This window comes from Oncorhynchus mykiss, chromosome 30 (genome assembly GCF_057628025.1).
Source record: "Oncorhynchus mykiss isolate SJ-2025 chromosome 30, ASM5762802v1, whole genome shotgun sequence".
Classification (NCBI taxonomy): domain Eukaryota; kingdom Metazoa; phylum Chordata; class Actinopteri; order Salmoniformes; family Salmonidae; genus Oncorhynchus; species Oncorhynchus mykiss.
The window spans coordinates 37788782-37815927 of NC_143051.1; the positions used below are offsets into that span (position 1 = coordinate 37788782).

Consider the following 27146-nt stretch of genomic DNA (forward strand, 5'->3'; position numbering starts at 1 on the left):
TAGCAGCCTGTGCTGTTTTGAGGTTGCAGCTTGGACCCGTGGTCCTGACAGGGCTGCTGCCTGTGGAGACTGAGAGGAGAGTGCATCTTAGGATAGCAGGCATTGCTAGTGGGGAGAGGGGGATGAGCGGGGTAGTAGCAGCTGGGAAGGAAGGCCCTTGGGAAGAAGAAGTGGCAAGCATGTTGGTGTTTTTAGATGTTGTATTTGGCCTGACACGCTGACCAATAATGCAGCTTAAAAAAGGTCAGTCTAATACATATACTGTAAAACAGAACGTATATATTGTTGTTGTTGTTGTGAGGCAGATGAGTAAGGGTGTGAGGATGGAAGATCTGCTGGGGTACTGTCATTTTGGAGAGAAGATGGAGCTAGATGGGTGAAGAGAGAGATGTGTGCGTTGAGTGCGTGCATTCACTCTCTGTCTGGATGGTTTTCTTAGGTGATTTTCTTTTGTAATTATCTTTTTATTAGAATTGTATTTTATCTTAACAGGGGTTAAGATAAAATAGACGGCCAAGCAAAGTGCACCACACAGACTAGGTACGAAAGGAATAAGGGTACAGTAAAACATTATACAAAATGTCGGTCATAAAATAAAATGCGACAATTATAACATGGGGCATTTATGGGAGGTTATCTACATAGGACCACAATGGAGATCAGATTTTCCAAAATGGATCAGATTTCTGGTGTAAATCAAAGGTAAGTTTCTCTAGGGGTAGAATAGCAGATGGTAGTTCAGGTGTGGACCACAATAACAATATACATTTTTTTTGATAAGTTAACAAGGGTATTGAACAGACGTTCAGAGTCACAATCAAACACAACGTTACAATCAAAGTTGAGTAGATATAAATTGAGTCAAAGAGCAAATTGTCTACCTAAGATCTTCTGGATGTGTAAATGAATATAATTCCAACAGGAGTGGATTCTGCTGCACTGATGCATCAGAAAACATTATGGGGGGGACAGGTAAAATGTAGTTATCGTATGCTTATGGGGGTGCATTTGGGGTAGACCCTTTTGCAGATCGAAGTCCAGTCTTCCTCACCGAACACATGTCCAATGTCTCTCCCAAACATGTCTCAATGCATCATAGGGTGACACTTCTGTTCAATAAAATGGAATATCAATTGGAGATTAAACCTCTCCAAACAGTAAGATTCGTTAACTCGTTTTTCCAACTTCAGTCATTTGAAAACGTAGTTTATCCACTTTCTTCTGACCCTCTATGAAGTGTCTAAATTGTAGGTACTTAAAAAAAGTTTTTGTTACAGTAGGTAAGTCAAAATCCGTTTTTATTTGTTGGAACGATTTAAGAGTGTCCTGAGTAAATAAAGGCGTAAGGTCAGCAATACCCTTTATCTTCCAGTCCAAAAGTCCATTACTCCTTATGTGTGGGGGGGGAAGTCACGATTACGGGAAATCGGTGACCAGAGTGATGCTGTATATGGTCTGGAATCTGCAAGTGTCTCCTTGCATCTTTCCAAGCTAAGAGTGTATCATGTACTGTAAAATTGTCAGATAAGGCCTGAATCTTATCAAAGCTATTAATAAATGGTAAGGAAGCTATTGGTCTTGGGTGACATGTTATTGATTCCATCCCAACCCAAAGTGAGTTGAGCCTGTCGAGGAACCAACTAATCATATGCTTGATTTGAGCAGACCAGTAATATAGTTGCAGATTTGGCAGAGACCCCTCCTAAATCCTTAGGCTTAATTAGTTTGGTCAATTTGGTTTTAGGTTTCTTATTGTTCCAGATATATTTATATATTGTTGACATTGACCACCTTAATCTTGCCAAAAAGAGAGTTTGGGAGTGCACCAGGTCCTGTTTAATCTTTGTGAGCAAAGGCATATCATTTGAAGTGAACAGGTCTTTAAGATTTGGAATGGAATGGAGATGTCGTTTGACTGTAGAGGGGATATTCAAAGGTAAAGCCATGGATATATCCACATTAATTTTGTACCCTGACAGGTTACCACATTCAGATATGACGTCCATTACTGCAGTGACAGAGGTCTCTGGTTTAGACATATATAAAGGCACATCATCAGCAAATAATGAAATTCTATGCTCTTTGTCACTCACATAGACGCCCCTGATGTTATTACTAGACCTTATTGGCTCAGCCAGTGGTTACTGTATATGACAAATGAGAACAGAGCAGGAGATAAAGGACAGCCTTGACGACAGCCCCTACCGATAGGAATTCTTTCTGATAGCTTACCATTTGTGTTAACTGCCACTGTTGGTTCAGAATAAAAATATATTGTCTTTCCCTGGAACTAAGGGGTCTAGCCCAAACCATGCATTCGGGCAGGTAGCATTTTCCTGGCATCCGCCAAACCCAGATTCGTCTGTCGTATTGCAAGATGGTGAAGCGTGATTCATCACTGCAGGAAACGCGTTTCCACTGCTCCAGAGTCCAATGGCGGCGAGCATTACACAACTCCAGCCCACACTTGGCATGTGCGGCTGCTCAGCCATGGAAACCCAATTCATTAAGCTCCAGACAAAGTTATTGTGCTGGTGTTGCTTCCAGAGGCAGTTTGGAACTTGGAAGTGAATGTTGCAAACGAGGACAGACGATTTTTACATGCTACGTGCTCCAGCACTCGCCGGTTCTGGTCTGTGAGCTTGTGTGGCCTACCATTTTGCGGTTGAGCCATTGTTGCTTCTAGACATTTCCACTTCACAATAACAGCACAAACAGTTGACTGGGGCAGCTCTAGCAGGGCAGATATTTGACGAACTGACTTGTTGGATAGGTGCCATCCTATGACGGTGCCACGTTGAAAGTCACTGAGCTCTTCAGTAAAGGCCATTCTACTGCCAATGTTTTTTATACACCTGTCAGCAACGGGTGTGGCTGAAATAGCCGAATACACTACTTTGAATGGGTGTCCACATACTTTTGGCCATGTAGTGTAGCTCTCTCCATAACGTCTACTAAATCAGATGAATCACAAATGCTTCTAAGAGTATTTCAGGCTCTATGATTCGAGACTAGAGCAGTTGATGATTTATTCAGTTGACCCACAGTACAGTCAAAATATCCTGCTATAAACCCAAGTCCCTTGAGGAAGTTGATTAAATAATAAAGTCATGTCAGACATAAATTTGGGGAAGTCTGTGTTCAGGCCATATACAGTGGGGAGAACAAGTATTTGATACACTGCCGATTTTTCAGGTTTTCCTACTAACAAAGCATTTAGAGGTCTGTAATTGTTATCATAGGTACACTTCAACTGTGAGAGACAGAAAATCACATTGTATGATTTTTAAGTAATTAATTTGCATTTCATTGCATGACATAAGTATTTGATCACCTACCAACCAGTAAGAATTCTGGCTCTCACAGACCTGTTAGTTTTTCTTTAAGAAGTCCTCCTGTTCTCCACTCATTACCTGTATTAACTGCACCTGTTTGAACTCGTTACCTGTATAAAAGACACCTGTCCACACACTCAATCAAACAGACTCCAACCTCTCCACAATGGCCAAGACCAGAGAGGGTGTAAGGACATCAGGGGGGGACCTGATCCGAGATCAGTATAAATACGGGCCTTGAGGAGCTCCGATCTGATCCAGGTCCTCTCTATGGATATTTAACAGTGTTGGAGAGGCAGACAGCGCAGCTCTTTTCCGCCTGTGCTGATCAACGTGCCAGGGTGTGAAACCCCACGGCTTCTGTTTTATCTGTCAATATCCAAACAGAGCGAGACAGCACAGTATGAACTGGAGTTCTCGGTGTGTCTGTCGAGGGCTCCGAGGCTGATCCGTTCTCTGACGATGCCTCTGGTGATTCTACTCCCGGAGTTGACATTATTATCTAGGTTGTTATCGGAGAAAAGTTCCGGGTGTTTACCTCCTTTTTGTTTGAAATTCGTAGAAACGGAAGCAGCTGTTTAAGCGAGCCATTCAGAGACAACAACAAAAAATAAATGGCTCAGAACTAATGAAGATGTTGTTTCGGCTGACTGAACACACAAGAAAATCAAATGTCATTTACCACAACAAAGTTGACATCTCACTGCGTTTCCAAAGACCTAATAACTAATTTAGTGACTTTTCCAGCATGTGAAACAAAGGGGAACAGAGGGGAGAAAAGTGCCTGGGCTAGTTGTGTGCTGAGAAGGTGAAACGAGGACACTTCCATTATATCAAAAAGGTCAGTATTTGCGGAAGGAATGAGCGAGGGAGGGGAGCAGCGACAGAGGAACAGGGGGATGTCATGACATTTGGCGGAGAAGTGGAGGATGAGGAGGAAGAGGATAGGGATGAAGGTGGATGTTGAATGGACCTAAAAGGTTAATCTGCTCAAGTCAAGTGGAAGAAAGAGTTTGCCTTTGAAGTGAGAGCATGACCAGACTTTCCCCTATCCCAGCTATCCGCCCACACACTCCCCTGACGCCTTAAGAGAGGGAGAGTGCAAAGAGAGAGGGGGGGGGGGTGTAACAGAAGAGGGAGCTAGTTAAGAAGAGTGAACGTGTGATAAGAAAACAGTGTGGTGAATGAGGAGAGAGAGGAAGGATGAATGAAAAAGACCTGCAGTGTTCAATGACATACTGTGGGACGGGAAAAAAAAGTTGGCGAAATGAGAGAGAAAGAAAAAGAGTGAAAGTGCTAAATAAAGAGTGTGAAAGAGCGATAGAGATGGTGTTGTTTGAAAGCCAGCCACCCACCCTACAGTAGCGCCTGCAGAACCAGGGCTGATGGGGTCTCCAGAGCTGCCAAATTAAGCCGGCTGAGCCACACCATCGTGTGACAGCCAGGAGAGGAGGAGTAAGGATGAGAGGATGGAAGCGTAGGGAAACACGAGGGATGAGGTGGATGGAGGGAATGGGCCACGTCACAGGGTCTCAGAGAGAGAGAGAGAGAGAGAGAGAGAGAGAGAGAGAGAGAGAGAGAGAGAGAGAGAGAGAGAGAGAGAGAGAGAGAGAGAGAGAGAGAGAGAGAGAGAGAGAGAGAGAGAGAGAGAGAGAGAGAGAGAGAGAGAGAGAGAGAGAGAGAGAGAGAGAGAGAGAGAGAGAGAGAGAGAGAGAGAGAGAGAGAGAGAGAGAGAGAGAGAGAGAGAGAGAGAGAGAGAGAGAGAGAGAGAGAGAGAGAGAGAGAGAGAGAGAGAGAGAGAGAGAGAGAGAGAGAGAGAGAGAGAGCCAGAGCCAGAGCCAGAGCCATTACTTTCACGCTGCTCTCCTCGACACGCACTGGACTAGGGTGTTTACAACCTCCACCACCAACACACAGCGCATGTCTCTCTCCAGCCGGACAACTCTGCATCTGCACAAAGTTATTTCGGCAGAACGAGCCTCTCAGCACTATATAAAGGCTCTCTCTACAAATGGCATGAGGAGACGGCTGAAGGAGCTTTAACTGAACATCATTTTAACGGTAGCATTGTGTTCCGGATACTTTTTTAGTTGTCTTTTGTAGTCGTACCTTTCTGCAACAGTGACGGCGGTGGGTAGAAACACTGTAGCAGGACATTGTGGACACCTGGCGTGGAACTGTGTGTCTGTGATCGGCGCGTCTTTCATCCATACACAAACAGCATACCGGAGATGAGATCCAGCTGTACTGAGAGCAAGCCGGTGTCTTCTCTGCCCCGCAACGTAAGCGAGGGTGTTTCAAGTTAGACTGTGTGTGTATTTAGTATGCCCGAGGGGGATAGATGTGTTTTGAGGTAAAAGAGAGTGCAGCAAGAGCTAATTCTGTGCTTTGCACATTTTGTGGCACCCCTTTTGAAAGCCGTTTTATGGAACGGAGAGTGACGCTCAGTGTGTTTCTTTCAAATAGCATTTTATTGTTTTACTGGTCGTTGTTGAAATAGATTGTGACATGAGCCTTGATCCTGACACATGAGTTTGCCTGTCTCTGTGATATTGACCAATGGAGTGTCTACTCTGCCTCCATTTGACCGCAGAATGCAGTCCTTTTTTTTCGTTTCGTTTGTTGCACTGGTAAAAATCAATGCTGTGGATAGAAGTTGATGAGCCATGCCGTGAAGTGCTTTTGCTGAGCTATCTATCCCTCTGTAGTTTGACCAACTGTCAGACCCTAAAACAGTGAAGGCAGAAACCCTGAAGACTTTGTGCCAAACCCCAATTCCATGAAAACAAGTGGACACATTTAGTGACCTGGTAGTCAAGTGGTATTGGCGGCCAACAAGGTATTCCTATCTAGCTGAATGCTTTGGCTGTTTCTGTTGTACAATAACAGAGGCTAGCGACATGTCATGTCGACAATGTTGAGGAGAGTAGACCTGCTTGCATGACTCAATGGATAGAGGTAGAACTGAGTTGGCCTCTCAAGGAATTTCCGCTCATTATTAAGAGCCGTTTTTTTTTAAATTAGTGAGTGTGAATCGCAACAGACCTCCCACCTCCTTCTTTTTCCTCTTTCTAGCTATTTATATCCCTCTGCTTCTGGGGCATGCTACCTCCTGGGACTGTGTGTGTGTGTCTTTGCATGGAATGAAATATTCAGGTGACAGAAAGGCAGATTCCTCCTGGTGATTTCTCTCTTTGCTCCCTCTGTTTCTTTATCTCCTCTCTTCTCGCTCCGCCATGTCGCTCTAGGAGTACCTCTGTGCTCTCTTCTCGCTCCGCTATGTCGCTCTAGGAGTACCTCTGTGCTCTCTTCTCGCTCCGCTATGTCGCTCTAGGAGTACCTCTGTGCTCTCTTCTCGCTCCGCTATGTCGCTCTAGGAGTACCTCTGTGCTCTCTTCTCGCTCCGCCGCTCTAGGAGTACCTCTGTGCTCTCTTCTCGCTCCGCTATGTCGCTCTAGGAGTACCTCTGTGCTTTCTTCTCGCTCTGCTGTGTCGCTCTAGGAGTACCTCTGTGCTCTCTTCTCGCTCCGCTATGTCGCTCTAGGAGTACCTCTGTGCTCTCTTCTCGCTCCGCTATGTCGCTCTAGGAGTAACTTTGTGCTCTCTTCTCGCTCCGCTATGTCGCTCTAGGAGTACCTCTGTGCTCTGTTCTCGCTCCGCTATGTCGCTCTAGGAGTACCTCTGTGCTCTCTTCTCGCTCCGCTATGTCGCTCTAGGAGTACCTCTGTGCTCTCTTCTCGCTCCGCCGCTCTAGGAGTACCTCTGTGCTCTCTTCTCGCTCCGCTATGTCGCTCTAGGAGTACCTCTGTGCTTTCTTCTCGCTCTGCTGTGTCGCTGTAGGAGTACCTCTGTGCTCTCTTCTCGCTCCGCTATGTCGCTCTAGGAGTACCTCTGTGGTCTCTTCTCGCTCCGCTATGTCGCTCTAGGAGTAACTTTGTGCTCTCTTCTCGCTCCGCTATGTCGCTCTAGGAGTACCTCTGTGCTCTGTTCTCGCTCCGCTATGTCGCTCTAGGAGTACCTCTGTGCTCTGTTCTCGCTCCGCTATGTCGCTCTAGGAGTACCTCTGTGCTTTCTTCTCGCTCTGCTGTGTCGCTCTAGGAGTACCTCTGTGCTCTCTTCTCGCTCCGCTATGTCGCTCTAGGAGTACCTCTGTGCTCTCTTCTCGCTCCGCTATGTCGCTCTAGGAGTACCTCTGTGCTCTCTTCTCGCTCCGCTATGTCGCTCTAGGAGTACCTCTGTGCTCTCTTCTCGCTCCGCCGCTCTAGGAGTACCTCTGTGCTCTCTTCTCGCTCCGCTATGTCGCTCTAGGAGTACCTCTGTGCTTTCTTCTCGCTCTGCTGTGTCGCTCTAGGAGTAACTTTGTGCTCTCTTCTCGCTCCGCTATGTCGCTCTAGGAGTACCTCTGTGCTCTGTTCTCGCTCCGCTATGTCGCTCTAGGAGTACCTCTGTGCTCTGTTCTCGCTCCGCTATGTCGCTCTAGGAGTACCTCTGTGCTTTCTTCTCGCTCTGCTGTGTCGCTCTAGGAGTACCTCTGTGCTCTCTTCTCGCTCCGCTATGTCGCTCTAGGAGTACCTCTGTGCTCTCTTCTCGCTCCGCTATGTCGCTCTAGGAGTACCTCTGTGCTCTCTTCTCGCTCCGCTATGTCGCTCTAGGAGTACCTCTGTGCTCTCTTCTCGCTCCGCCGCTCTAGGAGTACCTCTGTGCTCTCTTCTCGCTCCGCTATGTCGCTCTAGGAGTACCTCTGTGCTTTCTTCTCGCTCTGCTGTGTCGCTCTAGGAGTACCTCTGTGCTCTCTTCTCGCTCCGCTATGTCGCTCTAGGAGTACCTCTGTGCTCTCTTCTCGCTCCGCTATGTCGCTCTAGGAGTAACTTTGTGCTCTCTTCTCGCTCCGCTATGTCGCTCTAGGAGTACCTCTGTGCTCTGTTCTCGCTCCGCTATGTCGCTCTAGGAGTACCTCTGTGCTCTCTTCTCGCTCCGCTATGTCGCTCTAGGAGTACCTCTGTGCTCTCTTCTCGCTCCGCCGCTCTAGGAGTACCTCTGTGCTCTCTTCTCGCTCCGCTATGTCGCTCTAGGAGTACCTCTGTGCTTTCTTCTCGCTCTGCTGTGTCGCTGTAGGAGTACCTCTGTGCTCTCTTCTCGCTCCGCTATGTCGCTCTAGGAGTACCTCTGTGGTCTCTTCTCGCTCCGCTATGTCGCTCTAGGAGTAACTTTGTGCTCTCTTCTCGCTCCGCTATGTCGCTCTAGGAGTACCTCTGTGCTCTGTTCTCGCTCCGCTATGTCGCTCTAGGAGTACCTCTGTGCTCTGTTCTCGCTCCGCTATGTCGCTCTAGGAGTACCTCTGTGCTTTCTTCTCGCTCTGCTGTGTCGCTCTAGGAGTACCTCTGTGCTCTCTTCTCGCTCCGCTATGTCGCTCTAGGAGTACCTCTGTGCTCTCTTCTCGCTCCGCTATGTCGCTCTAGGAGTAACTTTGTGCTCTCTTCTCGCTCCGCTATGTCGCTCTAGGAGTACCACTGTGCTCTCTTCTCGCTCCGCTATGTCGCTCTAGGAGTAACTTTGTGCTCTCTTCTCGCTCTGCTGTGTCGCTCTAGGAGTACCTCTGTGCTCTCTTCTCGCTCCGCTATGTCGCTCTAGGAGTACCTCTGTGCTCTCTTCTCGCTCCGCTATGTCACTCTAGGAGTAACTTTGTGCTCTCTTCTCGCTCCGCTATGTCGCTCTAGGAGTACCTCTGTGCTCTGTTCTCGCTCCGCTATGTCGCTCTAGGAGTACCTCTGTGCTCTCTTCTCGCTCCGCTATGTCGCTCTAGGAGTACCTCTGTGCTCTCTTCTCCACACAAGTAGTATAAAGCTCCTGATATCTGACTGAGTCATGTATGCATTTGCCAAGGAATGGTTCATTCTGTTTGTATAATGCATCACACAGGCTGCAATTTGCAGAACCGTATTCTGTCCCACACTTTTCATTGCGGTCTGTCACGTGTCAGATGCATATGCATACTGTACATGGTTAGAAAAAAGCAAATAAAAAGGCAGGGAGAGTGAAAAAGGAGGGAGAAGGAAGGAAGGAGGAGAAGAAGACAGTTTTGGTTGGCCACAGAGCACTTTCTTACATTATATATTATGCTTTGTGCCTTTGAGATATCGAAGGCACTGGGGCTCTTCTTTAACCTATATTGGATCCGCCACCAGCTGAATGCTGGAACACAAATGGAGGACACAACCCCGTCCACGTTCACTGCACCATATCAAAGGCTTGTGAAGGCATTGTGAGTCCGTGCTGGAGGCACTAAGCCGTTGTAAGGAATCAGTGCACTCTCAGGGAAATTCTCTGAGGATTACCTTGAACCCCTGCATGTTGCTGAACCGTCATTCTAGGGAAGGAAATGTATAGAAGTGATAAATGGAACGAGTGTATGGAACTATTAAATTGGTTGTGTTCCCTGCCTGGTATTTAAAGGGTTCCTTTGTCCACGACAGACAATTAATTCACCACCCCATACCCTTTTCCACGCAACTTCATCTAAGGATGTAGAGTGAGTTTCCTGTAAACAGTGTATGTTATATTCCTTTTCTTTTAGCCATGTAAAGATCTTCTTTTTTTATAATCTGCTAAACCGTTACAATTATAACTGGCTATACTTATTTCACCAATTACCATGGCTAGACACTATTCCAAATTGACCATAATTAGTGCTTGTGAAGTTACTGCCATAAGAGGCATTATGACGGTCAAAATTAGAGATTTCAAATGTCTGATACAAATGTAGCAATATTTGGTTTTATTCCCTTGCCTGTGAGCCGATGCCACAGAAAATGTAGTCATCTGTGTAGTACATCTGAGTAGGTTGATGTGTGTGATATTGGATGTGATTTAGTGTGTATGATGTCTGGATAAGAGTGAGACTATAATGTGCGATGTCCAAATAAATAATAACCCAGCCAATTTGCATGTTTGAGTGTCTGTGTGTAACATGCAGTGAGTATATGCTTAATATTCAGGATGATAATTGTAATCCATATCGTATCACTATCAGAGTTGCATCATAATTACCTTTACAACACAACTGATTGGCTCAAACGCATTAAGAAGAAAAGAAATTCCACAAATTAACTTTTAACAAGGCACACCTGTTAATTGAAATGCATTGCAGGTGACTCCCTCAGGAAGTTGGTTGTGAGAATGCCAAGAGTGTGCAAAGCTGTCGTCAAGGGTGGCTACTTCGAAGATTCTCAAATATAAAATACATTTTGATTTGCATAACACTTTTTTGGTTGCTGCCTGATTCCATGTGTGTTATTTTATAGTTTTGATGACTTCATTATTATTCTACAATGAAGACAATAGTAAAAAGAACAACCCTTGAATGAGGAGGCGTGTCCAAACTTTTGACTGGTACTGTATGTCAGATCACTCTTAAGTCTTGTGTCATTGTTGTTGGCTTTGTCGTTTCAGCAGCACCTAGCGGGGTTGGAGGCCGTCAGCCCCAGTGAGGAGGTGACTGACATGGAGGACAATGACGAGGAGGACCTGGGAGTGTTGGACGACCAGCGGAGCATCATCCTGCACCTCCTCTCCCAGCTCAAACTGGGCATGGACCTCACCCGGGTAAGACAGCTGACGCTCTCTTCATGTCTTTTCCTTGGAATGTTAGAGCTGGTATGGCCAACACACTGGCCATATCATCAACATTTATGTATTTCTACTGGTTCACGGAAGAGATTATGTAGGAATGTCATGATTTATTTTTAAGACAGCCAACACTCTGCTCTCTTCGTACAGTGGTTTGCGAAAGTATTCACCCCCTTGACATTTTTCCTATTTTGTTGCCTTACAACCTGGAATTAAAATAGATTTTTTTGGGTGGTTTGCATCATTTGATTTACACAACATGCTGACCACTTTGAAGATGCTAAATATTTTTTGAGGTGAAACAAACAAGAAATAAGACAAAAAAAACAGAACTTGAGCGTGCATAACTATTCATCCCCCCCAAAGTCAATACTTTGTAAAGCCACCTTTTGCAGCAATTATAGCTGCAAGTCTCTTGGGGTATGTCTCTCTAAGCTTAGCAAATCTAGCCACTGGAGGGAGCTGGAGCAAAACTGCTCCAGCTCCTTCAAGTTAGATGGGTTCCGCTGGTATACAGCAATCTTTAAGTCATACCACAGATTCTCAATTGGATTGAGGTCTGGGCTTTGACTAGGCCATTCCAAGACATTTAAATGTTTCCCCTTAAACTACTCGAGAGTTGCTTTAGCAGTATGCTTAGGGTCATTGTCCTGCTGGAAAGTGAACCTCCGTCCCAGTCTCAAATCTCTTGAAGACTGAAACAGGTTTCCCTCAAGAATTTCCCTGTATTTAGCACCATCCATCATTCCTTCAATTCTGACCAGTTTCCCAGTCCCTGCCGATGAAAAATATCCCCACAGCATGATGCTGCCGCCACCATGCTTCATTGTGGGGATGGTATTCTCGGGGTGGTGAGAGGTGTTGGGTTTGCACCAGACAGCATTTTCCTTGATTGCCAAAAAGCTCTATGTTTGTGGAGTCTCCCACATGCCTTTTCGCGAACACCAAACATGTTTGCTTATTGTTTTCATGTTTGCTTATTGCTTATTGTTTTCTTTAATTTAAGCAATGGCTTTTTTCTGGCCATTCTTTGCTCTGTGGAGTGTACAGCTTAAAGTGGTCCTTAAAGTGGACAGATGCTCCACAGCGGAGATTGGGGTTTTGCAGCTCCAGTGTCATCTTTGGTCTCTTTGTTGCCTCTCTGATTAATGCCCTCCTTGCCTGATCCGTGAGTTTTGGTGGGCGGCCCTCTCTTGGCAGGTTTGTTGTGGTGCCATATTATTTCATTTTTTTTAATTAATGGATTTAATGGTGCTCCTTGGGATGTTCAAAGTTTTGTATATTTTTTTTATAACCCAACCCTGATCTGTACTTCTCCACAACTTTGTCCTTGACCTGTTTGGAGAGAGCTCCTTGGTCTTCATGGTGCCCCTTGCTTGTTGCAGTCTTTGGGGCCTTTCAGAACAGGTGTGTATATATACTGTGATCATGTGACAGATCATGTGACACTTAGATTGCACACAGGTGGACTTTATTGAGCTAATTATGTGACTTCTGAAGGTAATTTGTTGCACCAGATCTTATTTAGGGGCTTCATAGCAAAGGGGTGAATACATATGCACACACCACTTTTCGTATTTAAAAAATATATTTATTTATTTTTTAAAACAAGTTATTTTTTATTTTTACTTCACCAATTTGGACTATTTTGTGTATGTCCATTACATGAAATCCAAATAAAAATCCATTTAAATTACAGGATGTAATGCAACAAAATAGGAAAAATGCCAAAGGGGATGAATACTTTTGCAAGGCACTGTAGTTTTCCCTTGGAATGTTAGAGCTGCTATGGCCAATGCAATGTTTACCGGTTCACTGAATGAATAGGAATGCCTTGTTTATGTACTGGTATGTACATTTCACTAGCCTGCTCAGTTGAGTAAATTCATCAATAGCATCAAAACGGCAATGGAATGACACTAAAAAAAGCTTTTAGTTTAAGTTATGACTAGTCTGCCTCTTTATTGCTGTTCCCTACCAGCAATCTAGTGAAGTGTCTCCCTCATGTAGTTTAACGGTTGCCTCCCGCCTTGTTTACCAGGTGGTGCTGCCCACGTTCATCCTGGAGAAGCGCTCCCTGCTGGAGATGTACGCTAACTTCATGGCCCACCCGGACATGTTCCTGTCCATCACGGCTGGAGCCACAGCGGAGGACCGTATCGTACGCTTCGTCGAGTACTACCTTACTGCCTTCCATGAGGGACGCAAAGGAGCTGTGGCCAAGAAGCCCTACAACCCGGCACTGGGCGAGACATTCCACTGTTCCTGGGAGGTGCCTCGGGACAGAGTGAGGCCCCTCAAGTCTCAGGGCCCCAGGGAAGCAGCCTCCAGGGGCCCCAACAACACCAAACAACAGGACGATCCATCGGGGACTGAGTGTTACCGGGTTCGCTTCGTGGCTGAGCAGGTGTCCCACCACCCGCCCGTCTCAGGATTCTACTGCGAGTGCCCAGAGAGGAGTATGTGTGTCAACACCCATGTGTGGACAAGAAGCAAGTTCATGGGCATGTCCATTGGTGTGTCCATGATAGGGGAAGGTGAGTGAATTGGGTTTGTTGAGGCTCAGTTAACTTCTAACGGCTGAAATCCCGTTAAAGTGATTGATTTGACAACAGCCAGTGAAAGTGCAGGGCGCCAAATTCAAACAACAGAAATCTCATAATTAAAATTCCTCAAACATACAAGTATTATACACCATTTTAAAGATAAACTTGTTGTTAATCCCACCACAGTGTCCGATTTCAAAAAGGCTTTACGACGAAAGCATACCATGCGATTATGTTAGGGTCAGTGCCTAGTCACAGAAAAACACAGCCAATTTTCCAGCCAAAGAGAGGAGTCACAAAAAGCAGAAATAGAGATAAAATGAATCACTAACCTTTGATGATCTTCATCAGACACTCATAGGACTTCATGTTACACAATACATGTATGTTTTGTTCGATAAAGTTCATATTTATATCCAAAAATCTCAGTTTACATTGGTGCATTATGTTCAGTAATGTTTTGCTTCCAAAACATCTGGTGATCTTGCAGAGAGCCACATCAATTTACAGAAATACATAAATGTTGATGAAAATACAAGTGTTTTACATGGAATTAAAGATATACTTCTCCTTAATGCAACCGCTGTATCAGATTTCAAAAAAGCTTTACGGGAAAAGCACACCATGCAATAATCTGAGTCCAGCGCTCAGGCACCGAAACAAGCCATACAGATACCTGCCAGGTTGTGGAGTCAACAGATGTCATAAATAGCATTATAAATATTCACTTACCTTTGATGATCTTCATCGGAATGCACTCCCAGGAATCCCAGTTCCACAATAAATGTTTGTTTTGTTTGATAAAGTCCATCATTTATGTCCAAATACCTCCTTTTTGTTTGCGCGTTTAGTTCACAAATCCAAATTCATGAGGCGCAGGCACTTAGTCCCGACGAAAAGTCAAAAAAGTTATATTACAGTTCGTAGAAACATGTCAAACGATGGATAGAATCAATCTTTAGGATGTTTTTAACATACATCTTCAATAATGTTACAACCGGACAATTCCTTTGTCTTTAGAAAGAAAAAGGAACAGAGCTTGCTCTCATGGCCGCTCGCATGACTTAGCTCATGGCATTCTGCCAGACTTCTTAGTCAAACAGCTCTTTTCGCTCCCCCTTCACAGTAGAAGCCTGAAACAAGGTTCCAAAGACTGTTGACATCTAGTGGAAGCCGTAGGAAGTGCAATCGGACCAAATTTTACACTGTATATTGGATAGGCAAAGACTTGAAAACCTACAAACCTCAGATTTCCCACTTCCTGGTTGGATTTTTTTTTCAGGTTTTTGCCTTCCATATGAGTTCTGTTATACTCACAGACATCATTCAAACAGTTTTAGAAACTTGAGTGTTTTCTATCCAAAATCTAATATGCATATCTTAGCTTCTGGGCCTGAGTAGCAGGCAGTTTACTCTGGGCACCTTATTCATTCAAGCTACTCAATACTGCCCCCCAGCCATAAGAAGTTAAACGCTGACACCATAAGTACGTACATGACTGAGTTCAAATCATAAACTCAGCAAAAAAAGAAACGTCCCTTTTTCAGGACCCTGTCTTTCGAAGATAATTCGTAAAAATCCATGCTTGTTCACTGAACCTTAAACAATTAATGAACATGCACCTGTGGAACGGCCGTTAAGACACTAACAGCTTACAGACGGTAGGCAATTAAGGTCACAGTTATGAAAACGTAGGACACTAAAGAGGCCTTTCTACTGACTCTGAAAAACACCAAAAGAAAGATGCACAGGGTCATTTAACACATCACAAGAGAGGATAGACAGCTTTATTTTGATGGGTGTTGTGGAATTGAAAAAAGTAATCATTTTAATACATTTTAAATGTTTACAAATTCGATGCACTGAAATTAAAACTTCCGAAAATGAACACTGATTATAGTGATATTATTTCTGATTTCACAAACAGTGTAAAGTATGTATAGAGAGGTGTAATCTAGAGCCAATCCAATCCTCTATCTTGCTATTGGCACACTGTCACTGGTGTAGAGAGGAGTAGGCAGGAGGCAGTCACAGGTATAGAACTACTGAATATATTTAAGCACCATAGATCAAAGCGGGACGAAACCCAAGCACTGTTGTGCTCAAAATATATCTTCATAAACAAAAAGGCACAGGGTGAACCCAAAGTACAAAATATAAAGTACTCAGGAAATAGTAAGAGAGATTCCTCTCAGGAAAACAAGTAACATTTGCAATGACCGACAAAGACAAATGGCAGAGGGAGTGTAATATAGTGATAGAGTGGGGATTGGAACCAGGTGTGTGTAATGATGATGAGACAAGTCCAGGGTTGATGAGTGAAGGGCGTTTGCCAGGAGTAGGTTCGGCATCAGCTAATAGGACGGCAACGCTGAATGCCTGAGCTGGCCAGGAGGGGGAGCCAAAGTGAAGGCTGCTGTGACACACTTGTTGAATTATGCAACAGAACATGACAACAACAGTAATTAATGAGGCTGTCTAGACAGCGCAGGTGAGTGCAGGTAGACCTAGGCCAGGGGTATTCAACTCTTACCCGGCAAGGTCCGGAGCCTGCTGGTTTTCTGTTCTACCTGATAATTAATTGCACCAATCTGGTGTCCCAGGTCTAAATTAGTTCCTGATTAGAGGGCAACCATGAAAAAACGGAGCGGAACAGGCTTTGAAGTCCAATAGTTGAGTTTGAGGTGCCTAGGCAGGGCAAGTTTTTGGTGGTTGAAGTCCTTTTCCACCACTTTATGTTAATGTTTCATATATGCAAATACTCCCAATGTATTTATGCAAATTAGGCACTTATAATTTTATTTTTACACAAAATATATTTTTTTAAACCTTGATACCATTAGAAAATGTATATATGAGTGCATTCTAAGAAAACGTTTTGACATTTTACAATAAATTGATTACCTGAATTCCCACAAAAATTCCTGAACTTCGTTCGTTATTTGTCCATGCCAGGAAAATGTTTGACGTACCTTTTTTTAATAACTGGTGAATCATACCACAGGATTTGTGTGTTCACCGTGGGATTGCTTTCGAAGCACGACGGTGACCCTCTCACATTTAGAGGGCTGTGAGGTTTGGAATCTTCCTCTAATGAAAAGATAAAACTTTTTTGAGCGGCCGATATTTAGTTGCTTGGTGCTGAGTAAGATGATATTTGGTGGAGAAGAGAGTACAGTAAGCATGTATCAGATACTATCTTGTCCTGCTGTGATTTGCGGTGGCTGTGGGTTGTCATGGACAGCACGGTGGGTCAATGTGAGGTTTGTAAATGCTCGATTTTTGTGCCTTTTATGCCTTTCAACCAAAGACAGTATTAATTCAGTGACATTGGACAGTACAGTACAGTACATTGCATACACAGTATGGAGAGGTGGACAGGGTAAGACCAGAGGGTCGGGGAGAAGGATCGATTGCGAAATACATTTTTTCCTCACTTGTAATATAGCCAAAAGAGTATATGCCAGGCAGTCATGGGATGAACTTCCACATGATTTCTCTACTGACTCAATTATAGTAGTTAGCAATAATACATGTACGACCACAGGCATGACATTCATTTAATCAGGTGTTCTGTGGTAATTAGGGTTGCAAACTCCAACCGATTTCATTCAGGGAGATTGCACTGCTAATATGAAAGCTAATAGTTAACAGTAGAGGGCGATAGAGTTGAATAGATGCTTATGCCATTTTCTATGCTTTCCTATAGTTTGCTCTTGGGTTAAGTGATAACCCCCATAGGTGTTTTTGCAGTGGAAGATAATTGGTTTTACGAGTAAGACATGAAAGCAATAGATGGGCAACCCACAGAGCAGGGGCTGGTGGGAATGCTCATTTGTACTATATGTCCCATGACCTTATGACCCAACAGGCTGTGTATGGTGACGTAGGTGAAGAGATGTTGTGCATTCACTTTAATGTCCTCCCTTATGGGGAATCCAGTCCACGTATCCCAAAAGATGGTACTGTGAACATCACAAAGGGAGAGAAATCAATGCATGGGGCGATGTGGGGTCGTGCACAGTGGGTGTCCTCTGTTCTTCCTGAGTAACAGGAGGGGGGGAAACCTGGCTAATGATGCACACCATTGATGTTGTTAGTGAGGCTGAATGTATATATTTATGGTATGGAAATACTGTATTTTGCAGAGGATGTGGCCATTTATTTCCCTAGTGGTCTCTGCAAAAGCTTCTGCAGTGCTCTACAACTTGTACATTTTTATTAAAGGTTCATCTGGATTAGTGATGGGCTATTAGGAACAGAACCAATTGAAAGGAAAATCAGTAAGAGCCACATACCAAGTTAAATCATTTGATTGAATTACTGACTCCAACATCTTATTGTTACATTATAGACACGGTGCAAGGGTACGTTTCTGGGTTAGATCCAAATGCAGATTTTGAGTACTAAAAAATCTGTTTGCGCTATCATATCAACTCCTTGTCAGTTGTCACTCATTGTCTTAACTTAACCAACCATGTACAAATGGTTCCAAGAGAGCGGAAACAGCCTGGGACCAGACCAGCACCAGTAAGATGCTGACCTTTATCTGACCTGACCTGACCCTGATCTTTCCCTCTCTGCTCCCCAGGGACCTTATGCCTTCTGGAGCATGACGAGGAGTATGTCTTCACGCTGCCCTGTGCCTACGCCCGCTCCATCCTCACCGTGCCATGGGTGGAGCTGGGTGGCAAAGTCACCATCAACTGTGCCAAGAGCGGCTACTCAGCCACAGTCACATTCCACACCAAGCCTTTCTATGGAGGAAAGGTACACAGGTGGGTCTCTCTCTCTCTCTCTCTGTGTGTGTGTGTGTGTGTGTGTGTGTGTGTGTGTGTGTGTGAGAGAGAGATTATTTGAATGCTCTTTTTTAATTATCCATGTTAAATTTTTTGTCAAGCAACTAGTTACCGACATAAAAACACCATTTAAGGATGATATCTGTGTAAAACAAAAAATAATCTCTCTTTTGTATAATCATGGTCCCTGAAAATATGGACTTAATATATAAAATAAAAACAAGTTTGTGATTAACGCACCACATTTGGAATATAGGTAGATGTATGTACCTTGAAAATTATATAGTTATTGAGCCACCCCAGATTTGGGAAATTGTCGATTTGGACGTGGCACCCACTAGTATAACGAAGAGGACCCAAATGTAAATACATATTTAGATTCCAGTCGATGTCTCTACACCAAGTTGAGTCTCATCTTTCGCGTGCATTTGGAACTGAGTTGATAGCCCATAGCATCCCAAAGTTAGAGCTAAAAGTCTGACAGCACCAGTGTCCATATCGCTAATATATCGGTGGCTGTTTAAGGGTTGTACCGTTATGTCAGATTAGCTCAATCGCCAATTTCTCAACCTCCTGAGTATCACAGGAACACAACGCTTTGAATGGATAACAAAGACATGTTCATGGCAAGTTGCTATGGATGAAATGTATCAAAACAACTGTTCAAAACATGAAAACGCATACAAAAAACCCTGTCTATTTTTAAACGTCAGATTTGACTATATGTGTGAAAGTGTTAAGTGATATGCTTATTTTGGGGGATTCAATTGAAACCATTCACTTGTGTTACGAAAGATGAATCAAATAAGACGTGTTACTGTTTAACAGAAAGTGTCATTTTGCCATCAGTTCCAATCACCTGTTGGTGCTTTTAGGGTTAAACCGTTAATAAACACTTTTTGTACATAGGCCCCCTATTTTAGGGTACTAAAAGTATTTGGACAAATTCACTTATATGTGTGTTAAAGTAGTCAACAGTGAAGTTATTTGGTCCAACATTTCCAACATGCAAATGACCACATCAAGCTTCTGACTATAAACTTGTTGGATGCATTTGCAGTTTGTTTTGGGTTGCGTTTCAGATTATTTTGAGCAGACGAGAAATGCATGGCGTATAATGCATCGTCTAATTTTGGAGCCACTTTTATTGTAAATAAGAATATAATATGTTTCTCGACGCTTCTACATGAATGTGGATGCTACCATGATGACGGATAATCATGGGTGAATTGTGAATCATGATGAGTGAGAAAGTTACATACATTTCAAACATTCTATTCTTATTTAAATAAATAAATAAATAAACATAGCACTGTCCAAATACTGTTGGACCTCACTGTAATTCAATATTACTATGGCAGCACAATATATCATAAGAGTAATGTTGAGCAACGTTGGGCTGCCACAAAATGAATCTTCTGAACATTGCTGCTATGTTCCTCTCAGGGTGACTGCAGAGATCAAACACAATCCGACCAACACTATTGTGTGCAAGGCCCAGGGGGAGTGGAACGGAACCCTGGAGTTTACCTATAGTAGTGGGGAGACCAAAGTGATTGACACAACCAAACTGCCAATCATCAAGAAGAAGCTCCGGCCTGTGGAAAAGCAGGGACGGAATGAGTCCAGGTAAGATGCTCCTGGGTCCAAAATGCTGTATTTACGGTCCCTTCTTAGTGGACCAGGGTCGTGTTCATTAGGCACCAAACAGAAGTAAACAGGACTGAAACGAGGAGGGACTATCCGGACTTGTCCAATAAGAAATATACATTTTTGTTTTCCGTTTCAGAAAGTTTTAAAATGTTTTTTTGCTATGGTGTATACTGAACAGTAGCCGTTATAGTAGCCATCTTGTTACCTATGTGTGTTTTTTGCTGGCTGTGGATATTCAAGATCATTTATTGACTAATTACTGGAATAATGAATTGATTGAATGTTTAGTACTTCATTTGGAGCAACGTTAAGGGTTTTTACATAGAGATGTCCCTTTTAATTAACTCTATCAGTAGTTACCCTGAACCGTTGCACCAATCCTATATCAACAAAAGTCTTAAAACGTCTGTTACTATATTCTCATTCTGAAAGTCGTCTTTATTCCCTAGACTGAAGCTGGAAAATGAGGTAGTTAACAGGGTTATAGGCTAACGGAATACAACACCGTTATCGAGGTGAGAATCTGCACATACATGAACTTCCGCCCTTGAACTCAGAAAATACTACAGTACATACATTCACCAGACTTTTAAGGGCGAGATGGTCTTATCAACTCAGAGGGAAATAATGAGAACCTCACAACTGTGAAATTATAGGTTCATCCACCAGGAGTCGCCAGTGGGCTTGGCTAGGCTGTCAGACTTACAATAATCAGTTACTGCCACCACTTTTACACAGACACAGCGTCAATGCAATGAGGTATTTACTTGAATGTAATTGTCATCTGGTTCAATTGAGTTTCTGTTGTGATAGAGCGGCACACAGGGAAAAACGGTCAGTCAGGGGTCCTGGTGTTTGGCGCTTTCGGTCGAAGAAGGCCCTCTTCGGAGCTCAAGCATAGGCTCCCTTTCTCTCTCAGTTCAGTTTTCAGTTTGTTCAGTCCAAACGGATAGTGTTTTAAGGCACTCGGCTGCAATATAATTTTGATTCAGTTCCCCTTTTGAGTGCGTTGAAGACTGTGGTTCGTAATGAGTGAACCATTTTTCGGTTTCAGCAGAGTTCCTGTTAGGGGATTGTTCTGTCTGAGTTGGATAAGGCTTCCTTGATCTGCGTGTGGTTTCCAAGAAGATAGGGTCATATTTTCCAATGATGTGTCCTCGCCCTTCGGCACCTGATCTGATTTCTGTTTAGTAAGACCTCTAATTTATAGGGGTTCTTTGAGAAGGCGGGCTCTAACGGACAGACAATGTCATTGGGACCGCCCAGTTGATCCGGGGAGCAAAACACATTTATTGCTCATATGAGAAGAACCTGAGATTTCCTCATAAGTGTTCACAGAATGTTTTGATAAAGAAAAACAATCGCTAAGATGAAATACGTAGTCTGTGGAGTCCAAATTTGACCATGATTAAAGTCCAGACATTTTATGTTATAAAATCCACATTATACCTTTTAATAACATGAGGAAAAGTATCACAATGTACACTGAACACAAATATAAACGCAACATGTAAAGTGTTGGTCCCATGTTTAATGAGCTGGAATAAAAGATCCCAGATATGTTCCATATGCACAAAAAGCTCATTTCTCTCAAATGTTTACGTCCCTGTTAGTGAGCATTTCTCCTTTGCCAAGATAATCCATCCTCCTGACAGGTATGGCATATCAAAAAGCTGATTAAACAGCATGATCATTACACAGGTGCACTACTCTAAAATCTGCAGTGCCACAGAGCGTGCAATTGGACTGCAGGCTGCAGGAATGTCCACCAGAGCTGTTGCCTGAGAATTGAATGTTAATTTCTCTACGATAAGCTGCCTCCAAAGTCGTTTTAGAGAATATGACGGTACTTCCAACCGGCTTCACAACCGCAGACCACGTGTATGGCATTGCGTGGGCGAGCAGTTTGCTGATGTCAACGCAGTGAACAGAGTGGCCCATGGTGGCTGTGAAATTATGGTATGGGCAGGCAGGCATAAACTATGGACAACGAACAAAATTGCATTTTATTGATTGCAATTTGAATGCACAGAGATAACATGACAAGTTCTTGAGGCCCATTGTCGTGCCAATAATCTGCCACCATCACCTCATGTTTCAGCATGATAATGCATGGCCCCATGTAAGCAAGGATCTTTTGTACACAAGTCCTGGAAGCTGAAAATGTCCCAGTTCTTCCATGGCCTGCATACTCACCAAACATCTCACACATTGAGCATGTTTGGGATCCACACCCCTTCCTTTTAAGGCATCTGTAACCAACAGATGCATATCTATCTGTATTCCCAGTCATGTGAAATCCATCGATTAGGGCCTAACGAATTTATTTCAATTAAGTGATTTCCTTATATGAACTGTAACTCAGTAAAATCTTTGAAATTGTTGCATGTTGTGTTTATATTTTTGTTCAGTATATATATTTCCAGGTTATATCAACACGTCAAGAGTCCAACAGTTTTAATACAGTGAAGAAATGGGTTTAGTTGTCCTTTGGTTCTGATGACCTTAAAAAGGGTCTGCTGACAACTAGCAGCGCATTCAGAGTTGTAACAGGATGATGGGGAAGAGCAGTTTGTTCTGTGATTGGTTGAACGTTCTGTCAATTACAGAATCTGTAGGTCTTGGAATGGAATGTCATGCTCTGTCCACTCTTGGGCTCGTGATACCCAATTATATACATTTTGTTTATGTGTCTGTGTAGGCGGTTATGGCAGCATGTCACCAAGTCACTGAAGGAGGGGAACATGGACGAGGCCACGGAACACAAGCATCGCCTAGAGGAGCGCCAGAGAAGGGAGGAGAGGCAGAGAGCTGCGGATAACTTGCCCTGGACACCCACATATTTCAGCAAAAAGGTACCGTTCCAGAAGGAGGTTGAGCCGGGGTTAAATATAAAACTATATGTTCAATCGTATCCCTTACCTTGGTTGATCATACCTTTTATCTGACTTTTTACCCTGCTTGTCTCTCTGGACCCATGAAGTGCTGGAGCTCGGCTCTTTGACCTAACCTGAAAGATAACGCCTGAGCGGAGGTCCCACATCCGGTTTTCAGCGGAAAAGGGAGCAAGGTTGAATGAGCTCTATCCCTGAAAACCGGATACATCTGGTTGTTGGTACCTCCACTAAGGGTGCTTTGTCCCAAGGTGCAGGAGCCCGGCTCCAGGTGAATCCGGCTCAATTTAACCACGGATGCTCATCTGGTTTTTGTGTCTCTGTTCTTACCTTTTAGGGAGAAGGCTGGATCTACCACAATACTCTGTGGAAATCTCACTGGCACAAGAAACAGACTGCTCTAACAGAGTGCCTCTATCCCCCTAAATGAGGGGCTAGGCCAGGGGAAGGATAATGACGGAACAGCAGTATTGAGGGAGTGATGCCACTCTCTATTGGGACCTGAGATACTGACTCTTAATGACATGGACAAAGGACACACTCATGTGGATCAAGGTGCCAAAGTGGTTTCCACTTGAACTACGAGGGTGGGGGCGGGACAAATATAGATTTTTTTTTTATAGTGTTCAAGGTAGAGCATTTCGATTTTTCACTTTGCCCAAGGCAATATTTTTTGCAAATGCACAGTATGATATGATTTGCCACCGGTATTTTGTACCAGTTGTGTTGACACGTACATGGTCCATTTTGGTCCAATCGCCTTTATTTGTCATGCAGCATCAGAATGCAATGGTAGAAGAATGCAGATGGAATCAGGAGGAGTCCATTGCAGTGTTGGTGGAATACAACCGTGATCATGGCAGAGATGTGTTTGTGTTACATGAGTTCCCCATCCTTTTTTTAACAAATGCTGATGACTAGAAGTAGGCGATTTCCTACCACTTTTCCATTCCACCCATCCTTATCCCATCCCGACCTTTGGAAGGAGTTTCGACCATTCCTGAACGGAGCTGTCTGCCTCAGCTCTTCCATGCAAACAGATTTCCCATCACTCTCTTCCCCACTTATTGCGGTCGTAATACCACACCGTCACCGTTTTTTCTTTAGGTTCCAACGGCGTGTCGGACTGTCCATCTCCCGGTGGGGTCTTTCCTCCTTCCAGGGACGTGTCCTTAGGTTGGCATTGATGTCACATAATTAAGCTGGGGCTGTACCCAGCTCACAAACTCCTCATGCTAATATCTCAGTGGTCTGCCTCTGCATTGAATATGGATGAGGTGCACAGGAAGACACAACCACATTCTCACAGAGGGGCACCGTCTCTCCAGATGTCCTTCTGAATTATATTGTTGACAGGATATGAGGTACAGTGGTGGTGGTGGTAGAGGGGATGTTTTGGGTCATGCATAGCTATTATACGTTTACATTTTCACAAAATGTACTAACTGACGTACAGTATATACTGTGTATATATTTAGTTAAATACTATTATACAGTGCATTCGGAAAGTATTCAGACCCCTTGACTTTCTCCACAATTTGCAAAAATAGCTGTTTTTGCTTTGTCGTTACGGGGTGTAGATTGATGGATTTTTTTATTTATTATGTTGATCCATTTTAAAATAAGGCTGTAATGGAACAAATGTTACAGCCTTATTCTAAAATTGATTAAATAAAATTTCCTCATCGATCTACACACAACACCCCATAACGACAAAGCAAAAAAATTTTTTATTTTTTATGTTTGCAATTGTATTAAAAATATTTAAAAAACATAAGTATTCAGACCCTTTGTAATGAGACTGGAAATGTAATGTGGAAAAAGGGGTCGGAATACTTCCAAATGTGCTGTATCTGATTGCCTTTATTATATTTATTATTCAGCCAAACAACTAATGGAACATCTTTGTTTTTAGTTTGCTCCATATTTTAGTCTTAGAATAGTGATCTAGATTATAGTGATAGTGATCTATATTCTCTGGTTGTGAAGTAATTTCAACCATCCATGACTATAGACTGTGTGTCTTGCAGCGTTACATTGTAGTACTATCATGGTGTCTCTATTAACGTCAGGATCTCCTTGCAGTCCAAATGAGAAAATCAGCAGGGATGAAAAGTAGCTGTCCAGTTTCTTGCAGCTGAGTCATTTGGAGAAGGGCCCGATTCCAACTTTAAGAAATTGCGCATTTCTCACGCACGCCTTTCCTACGCACTTCTCAATAGTTGGTATTCCCGACTTACCTTATGAAAGTGCCTACCGGGCTTTGCAGGTGTGGTTCCCTTGCACGCGCTGAATAAATGAAACTGCTGAATTACCATCCCACTTCCTGGCCAACATATTTTCTTGTGGAGTTTTCATTCAATAGGGTTTTCAATACATTAGCCATCCCTTTAAATACGGTGTGCCTTTTAGTTTGCATTTTGTCGAAAGACTCAATAGAATATGTTGAGAGAACAGAATGTTAGGGATCATTGAAATAAAACCATCTAAATATATGAATATTTGTCTCAGTTTCAGCACCAATTGGTCGATTTAAGAATACTCAGATCTTGTAGATTATTTAGGGTTAGGAAAGTGTTTATGAATCATAAAAAACAGGTTTATGCACGGAAGAAAGAACTGTGGTTTGAGTCATTCAGAAAATTGCCACATTCAGTTCTTTAACACAAGGTAATGTTGGAAGATAGAATAGTAAGAGAGAGAAGTGTACAATAGTAGGCTATATCCTGGTCAGTTCCGGCAATACTGTGATGACACAGCCAAGTATTGTGCCATTCGTTGGGTTCCAACTGTTACAATCGTTCCATAAATATTGAATTAGCCTACAAGTCTTTTTTTACTGTTACTAATGATCCACAGCAACAAGCACATGGCCGTGACACAGTCAAACGTTTACTTACGGGCCCTTCCCAACAATGCAGAGAAAATTATAAGAGTCCAAGGAATAAATAGAAAAATAATAACACAAGGAATGTATCGAATCCAATTTTATTGGTCACATACACATGGTTAGCAGACGTTAATGCGAGTGTAGCGAAATGCTTGTGCTTCTAGTTCCGACAGTGCAGTAATATCTAACAAATAATCTAACAAATTCACAATGACTGACTTATACACACAAATGCAAAGGAAAAGAATATGTACATATAAATATATGGTGAGCGATGGCCGTGCGGCATAGGCAAGATACAGTAGATGGTAAAGAATACAGTATATACATATGAGATGAGTAATGTAGGATATGTAGACATTATTAAAGTGGCGTTATTTAAAGTGACTAGTGATACCTTTATTAAATGTATTAAATTGGCCAGAGATTTGAGTCTGTATGTTGGCAGCAGCCACTCAATGTTAGTGATGGCTGTTTAACAGTCTGATGGCCTTGAGATAGAAGCTGTTTTTCAGTCTCGCTCCCAGCTTTGATGCACCTGTACTGACCTCGCCTTCTGGATGATAGCGGGGTGAACAGACAGTGGCTCGTCCTTGATTATCTTTTTGGCCTTCCTGTGACATCGGGTGGTGTAGGTGTCCTGGAGGGCAGGTAGTTTGCCCCCGGTGATGCGTTGTGCAGACCTCACTACCCTCAGGAGAGCCTTACGGTTGTGGGCGGAGCAGTTGCCATACCAGGCAGTGATACAGCCCGACAGGATGCTCTCGATTGTACATCTGTAAAAGTTTGTGAGTGTTGTAGGTGACGAGGTTGAAGAGGCGCTGTTGTGCCTTCACCACGCTGTCTGTGTGGGTGGACCATTTCAGTTTGTCCGTGATGTGTACGCCGAGGAGGTTATTTTCCTGACACCACATTCCGAGGGCCCTCACCTCCTCCCTGTTGGCCGTCTCGTCGTTGTTGGTAGTCAAGCCTACCAATATAGTGTCTGCAAACTTGACAATTGAGTTGGAGGCGTGCATGGCCACACAGTCATGGGTAAACAGGGAGTACAGGAGAGGGCTGAGAACACACCCTTGTGGGGCCCCAGTGTTGAGGATCAGTGGGGTGGAGATGTTTCTTACCTTCACCACCTGGGGGCGGCCCGTCAGAAAGTCCAGGACCAGGTTGCACAGGACGGGGTACTAGTACTGAGTCCATGTGCAGGGGTAGATTTGTAAATATAGGTAGGGATAAAGTGACTAGGCAATGGGATAGATGATAAACTATTTAGCAGTCTTATAGCCCCAAGCTATTCAGTGTCCTGTTGGTTCCAGACTTGCTGCATGTTGCCTAGTCCAGGATCCAGTTACAGAGAGAGTTTAATCCCATGGTCCTTAGTTTAGTGATGAGCTTGAAGGGCACAA

At 43.6% G+C, this 27146-nt stretch overlaps 1 protein-coding gene across 1 annotated transcript in view; it reads left to right on the plus strand.

Annotated features, from left to right (window-relative positions):
* LOC110517265 (oxysterol-binding protein-related protein 10) overlaps positions 1-25357 on the plus strand; it is an 89523-nt gene extending 64166 nt beyond the window's left edge. Inside the window, exons 8-13 of the mRNA XM_036971323.2 lie at positions 10785-10937; positions 13003-13498; positions 18099-18285; positions 19753-19935; positions 22661-22814; positions 23191-25357. Coding sequence (XP_036827218.1) covers positions 10785-10937; positions 13003-13498; positions 18099-18285; positions 19753-19935; positions 22661-22814; positions 23191-23283 — 1266 coding nt within the window. The 3' untranslated portion in view covers positions 23284-25357. The remainder of the gene's footprint in view (positions 1-10784; positions 10938-13002; positions 13499-18098; positions 18286-19752; positions 19936-22660; positions 22815-23190) is intronic.
* Positions 25358-27146: the final 1789 nt, after the last annotated feature.